This window comes from Fukomys damarensis, unplaced genomic scaffold, assembly GCF_012274545.1.
Source record: "Fukomys damarensis isolate Sample0158 unplaced genomic scaffold, DMR_v1.0_HiC HiC_scaffold_9, whole genome shotgun sequence".
NCBI lineage: Eukaryota > Metazoa > Chordata > Mammalia > Rodentia > Bathyergidae > Fukomys > Fukomys damarensis.
The window spans coordinates 13,486,902-13,504,110 of record NW_022900921.1 but is presented as its reverse complement, the minus strand read 5'-3'; the positions used below and the strand labels follow the sequence as shown (position 1 = coordinate 13,504,110).

Sequence of the window (17,209 nt, the reverse complement as noted above, 5' to 3'; positions counted from 1 at the left end):
TCTAGGTATCTTCCCAAAACAATTAAAAACATCTGACCAGAGTGACCTATTTTGCCATTGTTAGTGTAACAGCTAAATCGTAGAAACAGCCCAAATGTCTATGAACCAATGAATGGATAAAGAACATAGGTTTTTTTAATATAATGGAGTACTACTCTGCAATAAAGAAGGATAAACCCGTGACATACCTAGGTAAATGGATGCACCTAACGACCATACTCTTAAGTGAAATAAATCAGACACATATGTTCAAATATATCATGGTTTATCTGGTGTGAGAAACCAAAAATGTAAATAAGAACCAAAATGTATAACACATATTATGAAATAAGAAAATGTTCCAATGAAAAGAGGAGTCAGGGAGGGGAAAGGGGGAAGTGAAGGAAGGGACAAGAAAAAAAGGTGAAAATAGAAGGGAAAATGGAAACAATTTGTGAATAAGGAAAGGAAGAGGGATTGAAAGGAGGAGAGATAAAGGAAAAAAACAGAATCAAGATATCTCATGTACAGGCACAAATTCTTTATGATGAATGTTATCATTATGTGTATCTAAAATGTACCAATAAAATTATTTTTTGAAAAAGCAATAACACTGGAAGCCAGAAAACATGGGACAGTCAACTTTATGATGAAGGAAAATTCTACCAAACAAAATTCTATATTCATCAAAATATATTAAAAGAAGGAAAATTAAAGTATCAGGTAATACATCACGAGCAGAATCTTACACAAGTACATTCTGAAGAAAGTACATACAGCAAAAGCAGAGTGATGTCAGAGAGCACAAGATGCAAGAAGAAAGAAGGTTTGAAAAGAGGTAAACACGTTAGTCAATCTTGGTGAACACTGAGCACATTAGACAACAGTGACAACACATTAGACCACAGCTGGGCCTGGTGGCACATGCCTGTAATCCTAGCACTCTAGAGGCTGAGACAGGAGGACTGTCTCAAATTTGAGGCCAGCCTGGTCTACACAGTGAGTTCAAGAACAGCCTGAATTACACAGCAAGACCCTGTCTCAAAAAAATGAAAGGCCAATGACTTATGACTTAAAAGATGATATAATTAAAATAGTAACAATAACAAGTCAGGGTCGAAGTAAATAGGCTTAAAGTGGGCCGCAGCACTTTTGTAATTCAAAAGGATAGAAAAATTGTATACTCTAAGCTTTAGGAAGTTAGCAAGATTAATATTGAATGAATTATCACTGAAAGTAAAACTGGGGTGGGGGTATATAATTCTAAAGTAGTAAAGAAGAAGAAATATACAAAGTGGCATGTTGAAAAGGCGACAGGGAGAGGCACGACTTAGACAGGACAGAATAAGATCCAACAATAGAACCGTCTGCTGCTTTGAAAATGAATTAACTACTACCATATGGGGAAGAAATGGACTCAGCACACAGATGTAAAGTAAGACGAAAAATACAAAAATCACACAAAATAACAATCTACCTATCCAACATTTTAAAACAGGCAACATAGGGAAACCTAGCTATGTAGTAAAGCTACTAAAGAAAGCATGGAAATTATGAGCAGAGTCAGGGAAGAGACCAAAACTGGGGGTGCTCCTGGGGCACGTACATTCCAGTTCAAGGCTGTAGCCCCATTGACGTTTGGTTTATAGTGATCCACTGAACTGCTCACCTTTTAAATCGTGTGTTACATTTCAAAAATGTTTAAAATAAAGTTAGCCAAGTAGCACATTTTCATTGCCCCCTAATCGAACCAATACCTTCAACTGTGTTTTCTTCTCTCCCTCCGCAGACCTTTATCCATGGGTTTGTCCTCCTCGGCAGCTTCCTGATGTATTTCGTCGTGTCTGCACTGTACAGTGCCTTCTGTGTCACCTGCAACATATACTGGGTGATGGAAAACCAGCTCTCGGACCCCACCTTCTACCTCATCTGCCTCCTCACACCAGTCGTGGCTCTTCTCCCAAGGTTTGAGCACTGTGGCTAATTCCTTACTAGAACTACTGGTCTCCCTGTGATAAGCAGCTTTCATAACCTGAGTCATGATTTGACTCTTGACAGGATCCTTGAGGCTCTTTGTGCAGAGACAGGATGCTAGGACAGAAAGAACAGTGAATAGGGAAAAAGGAACATGGACCCTAGTCCCAGTCCTGGCGTGGCCTCCGTTGCATTGTCTATAAAATCGATGTAACATTTCATACCTCTCTGGCTTATAAATTTTGTTGTGTGACAAGGAAGCCTTTTGAAAACTTCTGTGGTCCTTTATTTATTTACTATGGGGCCTCTCACCAAATGCCTACAGGGACAGGCAAGCAATTTCAATATGCAAGTGAAGGGCAGACAATGAAAGAAAGAACTCCTTAGATCCTTCCCATCACTGCCCCAAGGAAAACTCAAATAAAGCATTCCAGAACTTCAGAATATTCCCAGGTGTTTAAATTTTACATGAAGTCTCTGGGTTGTAATATTATTTACATGCGTTCCAAATGCACATAACATACAAAACTTTGTTAGCTAAATAAATCGGTGGCCCACAGACTGCTTCTGGCACTTCTGACCTAAAACCCTTGTTTTCACCTCTTCCAGAAGTATAGCAATAGCAGCGATAATGTCTTGCCTTTCCAGGGAACATGCCCTTGACCTACACTCTTCTGTATGCCCTCAAACGGTATTGTCTTTTCCCATCAGCTAAGAACTAAATACAACTCCAGTTCTAGTCCTGCTTGTTCATGAGACAGCTGAAGTTCCAAGAGGAACGAAAATGTGTCCACAGTGCAGCACGAATCACGGTGAAAGCTACAGTCTGCTGACTCAGAGACCCCTGTTCTTTTCTCCAGAAAACACTCTAATTACAAAAGTTGGTGAATTTGGTTGACATTGATGAACTCATAGACAAGTGTCGCTTGTTCTCCATCCTCAGGGTCTCGTCACTCTGAGCATTAAAATCCAGCCACTTGTTATAAAGGGATACTCAATTCAGTGGACAATCCCAGCTTTGGAGAGAACTTTCTCTTTTCAAAAGTAGGCAGAAAATTCCCAACCACCTCGCTTCCTTGAATAAGTTTCTCTGCTTGCTTAACTTGTGTTGGTCTCCATTTCCTCTTTCTAAGTCACCTCACAACCTCAACCCCAGATGCGGAATTGGAATCTAAAAGCACAAGATGACAAAAAGTATTATGCCCAGTGAACACCAAGAGCAGTAGTTGAAGTCTAAGTATTTACTATGTGTACAGCCTCCTTGCTTAGTTCCTGCAGGGTCACTGCAGCCTCATCTCCCTGCTCCTTGCTTCAAATTGTTGGTTCCACACCACCATGCTTCTTGTACCCCCCATGACCCTAGTGGGCCCTCTCACCTCCTTGCCTTCTCTCACACTGGCCTATTTGTAATGCTCTTCCTGTTACCAGACTTCTTCCCCCTTTGACATTATGTTAAGCGTGACCATTTCCAGAAGTTTTGTGGCTTCCCCTACCTTCCTCAGGCTGAAACAGGTCTCTCCTTCTTATATCCCATCACCTGAGTGGATCTCTGTCCCAAGTTTTGCTCTCTGACTACAAAATGTCCATCCATCTCTCTCCATCAGCTCCTGAAGAGAAGAGTTCTTCATCTCCATGGAAGGATCATCTAGCATACTTTCTGTCACATAGTCTTCCCTGAGGTGAAATAGCAGATGCTGAAAAAAGATTCATAAAATAGGACCCTTGCCCTTAGGAATTCTATAATCCAATGGATGATTTGAATAAGTGTGCCCGTAACACACATGATATTGACTGATATTAATGGAGAGACATGAGAGTGTAGCCTGGGAATAAATGAAGTCTCACGGGGCATATTTCCCACCCTACTCCTTCTTCAGTGATACTGCTAGGGAGGAAAACCCTGAGAGTGGCCAGGAGGATAATGGTCTAGTTGGGTAGTTGGGAAAAGGTATCGAATGTGAAGGTAAATATTTTTTTCCCCACTTGTGAGATAAAACAAAATTGTGATTACCACTAGCTAAGGACTGAGCTCTTTTATTCCCATGTTAGTTGGGGTATGGAAAAAGAAATTTATAAGCCCCACAGTTCTTATCTGTGCCTTACTAGAAAACATATTGGGAGCCAGAGTCTACAAGCTGAAGTAGCTGCTTAATGAAGATCCTTGGAAGGTTCACAAAGAACTCTGCGATGTGTGTAGTGAAAGGCAAGCACTCCACGTGACAACTTGTTGAACAGATGAGGGATGCATTATGGAAAAGTTAGCAAATATATACTTGGTAGTTACCATAATGCATAGGTTAAATCTTTGCTTATTCTGCATTGTCATAATAAAAGTTGAATTTTCATTCAATTCTATTCACTAAGAAAGGTAAAGAAATTGCCTCTCACAGTGAAAGGATTTTTTTTTAACAGTTTTAAGGACTGATGACTTGGAACGATTCCTATTTATAGAGATCTACGTGATAGAATGTTTGATGGAGAAAACTGTATTTGTTCACTTCAGTTGTAAGCTCCATTATCATAATGGAGATCGATTGTACTCACCAAGCTTGTGATAATTAGTCTTCTAACTGTGACTTCCTGAATCATGATCTTAATTCAACCAGTATACAAAAACATTACAAAGTCCCCTGAATTAGAAACACAGATGCATGTAAATTATTTTACAGAAAAAACAAAAGTAAATAATGTATCAGCCTTAAAACCCAAAACCCAATAGCCTATTAGCTAAAGTAGAGGGCAACAATACCTAGGCCCTCTTCCTGTGGCCTTGGTGGGCCCACACGCTTACTTGGGTTTTTTTGTTTGTTTGTTTTTTTCTACCTCTCTGTTCTTTGCTTTGCTGATTTGTGTCCTTGATGTGGTATATATTCATCCTTGATCTGTTCTCTTGTCTTCTAAATTTATATTCACTTCACAAACATGGTAATCACAATTATGGATTTTTAAATTATTTGTAGTGGATAAATCTTCACTACAAATTCCCAACCTTGACCTCTCTTCTGAATTTCAGACATACCTTTCTGACTACCTGTTCGTCACGTCCACTGGGCATATGGAATCTGAGGAAACTCGGAAACTTCCATAATTTAATTTTTGATTCTTTCTTCCATCATCACAACCATCCCAAAAATCTGTTCCTCATCCAGATTTCCTTTCAGCAAATGCTACCAATTCAGGACCAAGGCAGATTTATGGACATTTCCCTATGCATCTTCTGCTGCCTCCTATCCATCACTTGCATAGCACCAAGACCTGAAAATGCTACCTAAAAAAAATTTCTCAGTTGCATGTGCTACTTCCATTTCCGTAGTTACCGCCATTGAAAGGTTATGTCCCTTTCACCCCAAATTAATTCATTGTTCTCCCATTGGGTCTTCTATTATGATTTATTACGGTTTTATCAAAGTGTGGTCATGTCACCTATTTATAACCCCCTAAGGGCTTCCTGGTCCTTTATAATAAAATGCAAAAATCAAAACATGAGTTAGCTTAGTGGGCACCGTGCCTGCCTTGCAAGCACAAGGACCTGAGTTCAATCCCCAGTACCAAATAAAAAAAAAAGCAAAACATGGCCCTCAGTATTTGCCTCTTCTGCTCCTCCCAGCCCTATCTGGATCAGATTTCCCCTCTCTCCATATTATGGCCATTTTGCCTGGATTTTGATTTTTGCCTCTTTGCCTGCCTACATCCTGCCTCAAATTCAGTCTTCAGTTTACAGGCTTCTTCCTCATGGAAATTCACCAGAAAAGAAGTTTGACACTCTCTGGACTCTTCTATTTATAACTATATCTGTGTACTACATGAAAGCAAGAACTGTCTGTCCTGTTCAAAACTTAATCCTGTGGCACAGGGCCCATTGTGAGACCCTGACAAGTATTTGTTGGGTTAATCGATGGAAGAGAAAGGAAAAAGTTGGTGGCTTGTGGGTAAGATTTCATGTCCAGGCAAAACATCAACTCTCTTGTTACCTTACTGGAAATTATGAGCAGAATCAGGGAAGAGACCAAAACTGGGGGTGCTCCTGGGGCACGTACATTCCAGTTTGAGGTTGTAGCCCCATTGACGTTTGGTTTATAGTGATCCATTGAACTGCTCACCTTTTAAATTGTGTGTTACATTTCAAAAATGTTTAAAATAAAGTTAGCCAAGTAGCACATTTTCATTGCCCCCTAATCGAACCAATACCTTCAACTGTTTTCTTCTCTCCCTGCACAGAGGGTAGCAAACAAATGACGAACAGTATATCTGACTTTGTGGAATCTACTATAGTCTTCGGAAATCCATTGTCCACTGTAGGATAACCAAGAATAACAGAAGCTTTTCTGCTTATAAGCCTTGAAAAAAAAATTTTTTTTAATGTAAGATGATCTTAGGAAAAGACCAAAGATGTCCTCTGGGATAGACTACTTTTTAGACAAAGAAACTGACTCTGGGATAGGGCCTATGTATTGCTTTCACCACAAGCTGTGTGGGATGTATGCTTCCCATATGCCACATAGCTTTATTCCTCTAATCACACTTTCCCCTGACTGAAAGTACAAGAGGGAAAAGACTAGAGACGGAGATAGAGACTCTCGTTGTCAGGCTCCACTGCAAGCAGCTTGGGAGGAAAGGAGTCCTGATTTAGTCAACGCAAAGACCTCTTACTTCTCAGGAATCCTCGGCAATCTCCGCCTCATCGCTTGAGCATTTAGTTTCTTGTCTAGAAAATCATGATAAGAAGTGGTACCTTCAAGTCAGGGTGGTAGGTGGAGTCTAGAAAAAGAACTATTTTAAAACTACAAAGCAATTAAACTTGCCAAAACTAGAGTAGATACAAAACAGAATGGGTTACCTAGTTCCTGGGATGTGCCAGACAAGTTTCTGGGCCCAGGGTGTTCTGTTCTGACCACAGCGCTGCCTCTATGTGACTCTGGACGAATCACTGAATCGCCCAGTGCCTTCCGTTTCTGCATCTGTACAAAGATGAGGGTGTATATGTATATTTGTATCCATTAAAGGAGCACATTCTAAGAAATGCATCACTAAATACCTTCATCATAGTGCAAACACCACTGAGGATACTGCCACAAACCAAGCTGGCTATGTCCCCAGGTGATATAATCTTGTAGTGCCACTGCCATATATGTAAGCCATCTAGATGGAAACATGACCGGTGACCTTACCAACCACATGAATTGTAGAAGAATGAGTTAACTATACAAAGGATTTATAATACTCCTGATGTTCAATAAGCATTAGCTACTTTGTTTTTTTATGCCCCTCAACAGCACAGGCCCCAGGCTGAGATTTGCTAGCCATCACTCAGAAGTGTAAAACATCAGATCTTGGAGTTTAAGACCCCTTTAAAGGCTGAAATTCAAGGAGTCAACAAAAAAGAAAATATCTTTATCCTTTTATTTTCCATCAGGTACTTTTTCCTATCTGTACAAGGGACTTACGGGAAGTCTCTGATCTCAAAAGCCGCAAAAATTGACAAACTGCCCGTGGAGAAAAGAAACCAGGAAATTCAGAGTTGGAGGAGCAAGCAGAGGACCATCCCGGTAGCTGAGGCACCTCAGCCTGCCCACCACCCAGCACCACCTGCGTCACAGCAGGACTTGAGAACCAGCGCCCCAAAGAGCTCCAGCCCTCCCAAGCGGAAACACAAGGAAGATTGGATGCTCCATGGAAAGAGAGGCAGCAGAGAATGCCTGGGGGAGGATCCCAGCTCGAGGGGCCCTTCAGCTAAACTCTCCTCTGGGCAGCACCTCCTGGAGCCCAACAGGGCACTGGCTCCTGAGCCCTTCTCAAGGGGTCAGAATGATGCTCCCCGGCCCTTGAACAGAGGCAGCCATCGCCGGTCCCAGAGCTCACTGACCATATGAGAGGCTGCAGCAATCTGCATAAACTCAGAAAAGGCCAGTCAATCACTGACGCAGATCACCCAGGACCCTCCCTCTTATAGAGGAAAGAATTTTCCAGTCATATTCTTTTCTCTCTATCAGACTTGATTTCCTAATAGGAAATACTGGGTCCAAGTATTTTTTTCTCTAAAAAAGACAAAAAGAAAGAAAGGAAGGAAGAAAAAAAGACTGAAAAACCAGTTGACCTTCAGTTTTTCTTTGGCTGCCAGGCAGCACATCTTACAAACAGAGTTTTTCTAAGGAGACTGTTTCTGTTGTATCGAATTTGTAAATTTTTTAGCCCAAACACATTCTCATAGCTTTCTAGATAACTAAAGCCAGCAACACAACGGAACTGGCGGTGAGATTCCCGGAAGTGCATCAACCCGGGCGGTATCTCAGGACGTTGCTGCACTTGTCAAACCATCACTTCACCCTTCAGTGTGGGGAACTCGAGTTTCAGAAGACGCTGTAACAGTAGCTGAGTCAGGCTCGACAGCCATCCCATCACAGAGAGTTGGATCTGCTTTTTGTGTCTCTAAGCCAAAGAAAAACCACATCACCATATGAAAACTAGATTTGAACCCTAGGCCTCACCATACAAGGAATCATCCAAGAGTGTATAAGCATTCTTTCCTTAAAGCTATTTATTTATTTTAAAATAAAGCTACCCATCCTCATTCAGCTCACAGAACGGGAAAAACTCAAAGTTCTGGAGATGGGAGCACAAACACAGAATAGATTCATATGATAAGAGCAACTCAGCCCCAACAATGACATCGTAACGGGTAGGGCAACTGTAAAACCCATACTCCTTTAGCTCATACAAAAATACAGTCTCTCCACCTGACGACCCTGGCCAATGCTTTAGTTACATTAAGGAAACTCGTAAGAACTCTTATTTCATAAGGGAAAAAGAAGGACTACATAAACTTTGTATCCTTATCTTGCCAAAAATGTATAAGAGCTCAAAACAGTTTCAAATAAAAGGATGACAACATATAAAATTCTAATGGAGTGTCAAAGAAAGGAGGTCTGTGGTGGGTAGTGGAAAACTATTCCTAATCTTTTTAAATCAGGGAGTTATCAAACCCTTTTCGCCTTACACTAGTGCCTATAAGTTGGACAGAAAGTGTGACAAATATTTGAGCCTATGAGTAATAGCCACCAGCCATGAATTTTGCTTCATTTGAGTAAAGAGACCAGCAAAGATGCCCAAACTGAGCTCAACAGCCAAGGTGGCCAGTGGCAGGCTGAGCTAGCCATCTGACTACTCCCTGCAAAATCCAGATTTAGCCATTTGGAACATCATGCTAAAGCCCATATATTCTGTCTCCCTCACTGCCTCTGCCATCTAATGATGCCAGCACCAACCAGCAGTGGGGACCCTGTGCATTCTACCTGAAGACAGATACAGGGGGAGAGAGAAACATGCTAGGAAAAGCAGTAATCACCTTAATTGTTCCAAGTGAATAAATCAGTCAAAACTTGGCCCTCAGGGTCTTCCTTTCCCCATGTAATTCCTGCCCGCTACTACTAGAGAGCCAGGTAGGACGTGTTCAAGAACAGAACAGTGACCTCAGGAGATATGAATTTGAGTCTTTGCTCTTGCCCTGTATTCTCTGAGATCCAGAAGCCTTGAAGTAGGATGCCACACATGCAGATTAGGTTAGAATTACCCTACCTCCAAGTGTGACATACACATCCAGTTTGAATTACATAAAATCCACTGATGAGATTCTGAATGCAGTAACACTCTGTAATAACACAAGGTATTTCTGCTTCAGAAATAAGGAGAAAAGAGATGATGGGGAAGTGTAAAAATGTTTGCAGCCTCTACCTAAATGCCAAACTGTACCCAGTGTTCTGATGCTGCTCATTTTCTTTCATAACCAGACATCCCATTTTGCCTAGGACCTTTCCAATTTTACAAAGTTCTACATCCTGGGAAATTGGGCCAACTGGTCACCTACTCTTGCCACTCTTTGTAAACCAAACCAACTGTGACCATCCACTGTGCCATCTTACTTGGAGGGAAAAGCTGTAACAACTGTTCCTCTATAACACAATTCTAATGATTGTACTTAGCACATTTTTATACATATGTGAGCTCTTACTGACTGGATATTTTTTAGAAGAAAAAAATAAACATGGTTTCCATAGTTGCCTGCCAACTGGAAGTTATTGTTTCTTTATATCATTGTTACTAGTTCTGATTACTCTTTGATCCATCTACACACCCATTCATCCTTTGTATTCATTTAACCATCCATTTATCCAATGAAGTTTAGTTCAATTCCTAATAGATACCTGGCAATGTAATAAGGCCTGTGGGAACCTGATCCCTCTCTTATAGAAGTGATGGTGAACCTATGCCACATGTGTTGTTTTTGTTTTGTTTCCTCATATTTTTTCTTATTTCCTTTTCCCTACCCTTCCCCCACTTCCCCTTTAGCCCTTTTCTTCCTGTTTTTAAGACACAAGATGTTAATGTATGAGTTATTTTTTCTAAACTAAAACCTCGGTATTCAGGTTTAATTACAGTGTTGACACCTTGCAATAAATAAGTGGGTTTGGGGTTGCAGTTTGGGCATTTGTCTCTAAAAGGTTTGCCCTCATTATTTTGGAAGCTCTTTGGAAAGTCTAGTAACAATGTAGGAGCGGCCCTCTGGTGCATCCAAGGCCTAGGATTGACCATTTCTGTGGGTATCTGACACACACACACACACACACACACACACACACACACGTGAACAAAGTGGAAAGTTCCATGAAGGAGGCCCCTGGAACCTTGTCCCCTACTGTGTTCCTAGTGCTTGACATATGACAGCACTCAACACTACTGTCACTGTTGATGCTAAAGAAAAATCGTATGTGAGGCTGGTATTATTGGAACTAAGTGAAGGTAGGAGGGGGGCCCCACTATCTGGAAAGATAATGAACCCCCCACTAAGCCTTTGGTGGCACAAAGGTACTGTATTAGACTTTCATTGTTGGGACAAAACACCTGCCATACACAACAGTATGTATATATGTATGTATGTATGTATATATATATATATATATACATACATACATGTATTTGTTCTGGCTTACAGTTTCAGAGGTTTTAGTCCATGGTTAGCTGGCTCTAAGACAGGAACATCATGACAAAAGGGCATGGTGATGAAATGCTGCTCACCTCATGGCAACCAAGAAGCAGCGAGACAAGGAGCCAAAGAGGAAGGAGTACCAGACTCGATATGGTCCCAAAAGTCACAGCCCCATAACCCACCCAGGCATATCCACAAGTGTGCTTTACTAACCTAGGCATCTCTCAAGCCAAGCAAGTTAACACTCAAAATGAACCATTACAGTTGGCTTTTTAAAATCACTAGATATTAAGGAGCTGCAAATGCCTAACAAGACACCTCGCTAGCCACTATTTCCAATGCTCCGAAGGGAAGCCAGGGCTAGTACACAGCTTTCCCTCATACAGGCCCTAAGGTATGCTAATGAGTGGGTAAAAGGGAGTTTTCATTTCTTTAATGTCCATCAATACTTCCACCTACCCCAAACACAGTTGTTTTCTATGTGTATAAAGCACAGAGCCAAGTCTGTGGTGTTTCTCCGAAGCAAGTCACTGCCTCAAAATCCCTCTTCTGTTGATATGTGGACTGTCACTGTCTCTCCTTGACTCACAGTCTTCTGTAAGATAGGCCCACCTGTCATGGGTCAGCCTGAAGAAAGGTCAGCCCAGGCACCCAGGGACTGAGACCAGCTGTGACACAGTCAGATACCCAGACCTGGCTCTGAGCCCCAGCACAGAAAAGGGAGGTTAGCCAACCAGATACTGGACTCAAGTTTGAGGAAAATATTTTGTAAAGGGTCAAGAGCCCTTCCTTCTCCAGCTAACCTGGAACCTCATCTGTTTCTACGGGATCAACTGAAAGATATTCCTGCATATAAAATTTCACTGTTTCATGCAGATGATGAGATTCAAGTGAGAGATACATACATGTGCCCAGAGTAACTTAGTAATGTGGAGGTAGCTAGGCCTGGAACGGGGGTCTCTTGATACCCCTCAGTCAAGGGTCTTCAACCATCTCATCAATCAGAGGTGAACTAAACCTGCAATCTTCTCCATAGCTGTTTGGATATTTGAAAATTATAAGATTAAATCCAGTAGACAAATTATAGTTTCAGCCCACGTGGTGAGTTAATTAGGGTAGAGCTGCCTGACTGTGGGTCCTTCCAGAACCTCTGACATCACCCTGTGTGTAGAATGACAGCCTGAGGCTGAAAGATGGACTGGACCACTAAAAAGTGACACTCAGCTTCTCTTCCACAGAATTCAGAAATGAATTCTGAAGGCCCACCAACTTTTGCTGCTGAGCCCATCATCTTGCCTTTAAATGTTCCACTTTTTTTCTCACACGCACATACACATGCACACACACACACACACACACACACACACACACACACACACACACACACACACACACACACACACACACACACACACACACACACACAGGCATTTATCCTTTTACTGCATGCAAGATACAAATGTGTAAGAAGATGTGTTTGTTTCCCCATTTATAACAAACTGGCTGGGAATACAAGAGCTCTGGGCAATATAACCTTCGCAGTGCTCTAGCCAAGCCCCCCGGCCTTTAAAGAGTAAGGAACAGAAGCCTATAAAAAGAATGCAGTTTGGCAGAAGTTGAGTTGCCTTGGCTATTCACAATTATGCCATAAGCCTGCCCCCTGCATGGTGTCCAGGGAAAGTGATTTAAAAGATCGCTGCCATGTTAAAAATGGAACCTCAGCATGTGTCTTAATAAGTGCCTCTACCAATGAGCCCATTGGCCCCTTCGCAAGTAGGTTCTTATATATCACCCTTCTGGTCCCATCATCCATCAGCTGGCTGAAAACAGTGAGAATATCACTCAAGCCATGGTCTTATTGCCCATCATGACACATCTTGGGAACTCACCTATTTCTTTATCCCAAAGCTACTAGGCTTGCAAGTCAGGTTGTTAGGACATAATGGGAAAAGGGCCACCATGAGCTAGAAGACCTTATAGAAAGGACTTCCTACACATCAGGCTGCTCTGGATACAATAGGATACACAGGGACTACACATCCTTTTCTTGTTCCATGCATGATGTTACTGTGTTTTTCCACTTGGCTTCTTTATATCTGGGCAAACTGAGGCTTAACAGCTTCCTGGAAGTCAACAGGCAAGTACTGAGAATCAAGATGGAACTTCAAGTTGCCCAACTTCTAAAATGTCAACTATGCTACCCTCCTTTAATGGTACCATTCAAAAAAACACCAACTGTATTTAAAGTCAGGAGCTTTGAGCACTCGGTACGGACTCTTGGATATACATGCTTCTTATACTGAGACTTTTCTTGCCCTGTGAAATAAGAAGGTTCATCTGGAAGACTTTTAAGAACTCCAACTTTAATTTATGATTCTCATCCATGAGAAAACTTACTTCACTTTGAAATGCCCTTGAAACTTTTTCTCAAGCTATCACTAAGAAATCATTGCTTCTTAGTACATGTGGTAAAAACCACAGCAATTCAGCTCTTGCAAAGGATAATTAGAGGTATAAGTAAGTCAAGTGAAAACCTGCTGACTGGTCTAAGTATTAGCAAATCACAAATATAGATTGTCTCATCTAGTCCTAACTAGATGTGTGAAGGGAAAGCAGGTGCTAGGAAACAAATCTGCAGGATACTAAAGTAACTCCTGAAATAATTCAGCAAAAAGTCAAATGCCGTATTATGCCAACTCCCAAATCAGGTGTCCACTGAGCCCGCATCACCTTGCCAGGTTTAGAACCCATGCTAACCAGAACTCTTACTAACTGCTCCCCACTCCAGAAAGTACAGGCTCTGTCAAGTCCTCCACAGAGAGTGCCTGCTCAAAACCCACATCTCAAATGCAGACTTCCACATATCCATAAAGCTATCCAGGTCACTGAACTTCCAAACCTTTTGCACAGCATGGGTAGAACACAACAGACTTGTGGCTTTTTACATACATTTATGTTTGTTTGTCATTTGCTCCAGCTAGAATGACAAAGCCTGAAATCACAGGTGATAATATATGATTCAACTTTAGATCTTCCCAAGAGTAGCACAGACCTTGGCCAATAAAAGTAGTGGATAGCTCATAAGAATGCTGTCTCATCTAGTCCTAACCTCATGTCCACGGCAATAGTGGGGAGAGGCATTTCCCGATATTTCTCATATCAGGTCTCTGTCTCAGTCTCCCTTTTTTATTTTCCTCATAGCCAAAGGCCAGATCATGACCCAGAGGCCAAATTTCCAGGAAAACCAGTAGTCCTTAAGAGCCTATGTGTTAAAAGGGCTCCAGCTACATTCTGGGTTCTCTCTCCTCCTCCCTCAAAATACCCATCTCAGGGCAGCAGGCCCATGGCCAACTAGAAGCAGCAGCAGCGCTTCCAAGCTACCTTAGTTACTTTTCTCCTTGCTGAAATAAAATGCCCTACATCTGAAGTTAAAGAGGAAAGGTTTATCTTAGCTCACAGTTTGTAGGGCTTTCAGTTCATAGCCAGCTGTCTCCAAGCAGGGTGGCATGGCAGTGGGCAATCACAGAGGAGAAACAGTTTGTGGCAGGCAGAAGAGAGCAAAGTAGTGAAGCAGTGAAGAAGCAGCAACAACAGCAGCCTTCTTTCTGTCCCTTATATTCCACACTCAGGGTGGGCCTTCCCATCATTCATAACCAGAACTGTGCTAAACCAAGCCATGGACTAATTTAGTAATCACACACCATTTAAATCCCAGCATCACACACTCTAGATCCAACCACCTCCAAAAGGCCCCCCCTATGAGCACATGAAGTTAGACACAAGCCATCTAGATACCATCTGGACACAACTATCTAGATATAAGCCATAACACACCAGTCTGGAATATTCATCCTAACAAGTATGTAGAATGCATGAAGAAATAGGGGAGGAGGAAGTGGGAGGGATAGGGGAAAGAAAAGAAGGGAAAGGAAAAAAATATGAGAAAAGGAAAAAATAGAAACAAAGTGTTTGAAAATAGGGAGGGGTGGAAGGGTTGAAGGGAGAACAGGGGAATGGGGAAAAAGCTAAGAACCAAGATATATCATTAAAGATACAAATTCTACACCTAAAATTTAACAATAAACTTTTAAAAAAGAATGTGGATTCTATATCATGTAGTTTGTTTAAAAAATTGCATTGAAACTCAAAAAAAAATGTACACACCACTACTGAACAGATATGCAGCCTGAGCAGAAAGGTGTCCTGAATTCTGCCAAATGACTGAATGTAGAAAAAGTAATTTGGAACATTTCCCAATGGATTTAGACAATACTAGGAGGGGTGCCATTTTAGAAGTTCCCTTTGTCTTGATGGGCTGCACAGGAAGTGGAGTTAGGGTCAGGAGGGGAGCCACCCATTGCCTTGGTAGGTGGATCAGAGGAACAGAAACCCCCACATATTTTATATTGTCAAGGGATAACAGACACTTATCCTCAAGGAAGCAGAAGGCCCTAAGAATCAATTTAGGCACAGGAGAATAGTGACTGTGACAGAGTAAGTTTATTGGAAAGGAAGCAACACTCCCATCAACCTGTTTCTGGAAGATTGACTCCAAGCTCTGGAAAGTCCCAGCATGGTTTCTAAGCAATGCAGAGTTCAGCCAAGAGGCAGGAAGCACATTAAAACAGCCAGAGGAAAATGTAAAATATGAAACATAAACATGGTGTTTTGAACATTATGTGAGCATAAGAATCCAGCCCCATGAGATTTCAAGGGGGTGAGGATCTGGGACTCAAACCACCTCTGCCAGGGCTGAAGCAAAATTGCAACCCTATGGCTTCCCATGCCAGTATAGTCCATGGATGTCCAACCACCTGTGCATGCTCAGAGGCACTCAAAATATTAAAATACATGCTGTAGTACAGACACACCTACAAAAGCACAGGCTGAGGAATCTCCACAACCACAATGCAGACAAGTTCACAGGCAAGGCATGGAAGAGGTTTGGTGGGCAGCTCCAACTCAACCTAAAATCCTCATCATTTTGTCTTGCTTGCCTTTGATTTTTGCTTGTTGCCAGTTTGGTTGGTAAGTATGTGTATTCATTTCTGCATTTACTACTATACTGTTCTATGTTTTGTGTCACATTTTTCCCACATCAAAATGGTTTTTTCAGATGGTATCTAATTTTGCTTTATTGTTAAATCATTAATTGGATTTAATTCCCTGTCTCTTCTGTGACTTCTCATTTATATTTCTTTCTTTCTTGGTTTCTCCTACCATATCTCCTTCTGTCTCTCTCTATATATGGATATAGATATTAATACAGATATATAGATATAGATTTACCTTATTTACCATTAATCTGAATATCATCAATGCCTTATTTTTAGCCTATTGTGCATTAACCTCTTTTTTCCTGAGTTAGTGAAATAGTATAGATCTTTTAAAATAAGTTTGTAGTTATATGTTAATATATTTTTAACTTTTAAACTATTAATGATATTGGTAGACTTATTTTCCTCTCAAAGCAGTGCTAGGGATTGAATTGAGCACCCAAAATAGGTTAAGTAATGTTTTGGTTAAGTTATAGATGTCCGCCAAAGCCTCATATAATCATATGTGGCTGAATCTATTGAGTGTGGTGTTGGGTTCAAGAATATGTGATTACTAAACCAGTCCACTGACTGGTTTGGCACTGCTCTGACCCCAGTAGCCTGGATAAAATATCAGGGACAGAAAGAGACTTGTCTTCTCCATTGTTGTTTTGCTGTCTTTTGTCACCATGAACTGTTGTTGCTGCTCTGCCATTTGCCACCCTACCTTGGACCAGTCAATTATGGACTGAAATGTCCACAAACTGTGAGCTACATAAACTTCTCTTCTTTTAACTTTGGGTTTTGGGTATTTTGTCTCAGCAATAACAGAAAAGTAACTAAGACAAAGTGGGGACTTGCCCATGAAGACACCTCTACAGCCCAGATCACAAAGAGAAAACCAGTTACGAAAAAGACCCCTATACAATGAAGAGAAACCCAACCCAAATATCTGCAAATCTCAGCATAAAAACATAAGAATCATGAGAAGACAAGGAAATAGGATGCCTATAAGACCATAACTCCCTAAAAACTGATTCCACAATTATTGAAGTAAATGAAATTTTTTTAAATTTATAGTTAAAATGTTCAATGAATTGAAAAATATAAATAGCTGAATGAATCAATTATGAAAATGAGCGATGAAATCAAAGAAAATACAACAGAATAGATGTTGCTGCATCGGCTCATAGAACTTTCTCCACTAAAGTCTCAATAAATACAAAAGTTGACTAATATG

The 17,209-nt window shown here is 41.1% G+C and overlaps 1 protein-coding gene across 4 annotated transcripts in view; it reads left to right on the top strand.

Moving 5' to 3' along the window:
• Positions 1-10,008, top strand: part of Atp10b (ATPase phospholipid transporting 10B (putative)) — a 301,108-nt gene extending 291,100 nt beyond the window's left edge. For all 4 annotated transcript variants that reach the window (XM_010622252.2, XM_010622251.2, XM_033761616.1 and 1 more), the window contains 2 exons: positions 1,769-1,944; positions 7,367-10,008. In XM_010622252.2, coding sequence (XP_010620554.1) covers positions 1,769-1,944; positions 7,367-7,823 — 633 coding nt within the window. In that variant the 3' untranslated portion in view covers positions 7,824-10,008. The remainder of the gene's footprint in view (positions 1-1,768; positions 1,945-7,366) is intronic.
• Positions 10,009-17,209: the final 7,201 nt, after the last annotated feature.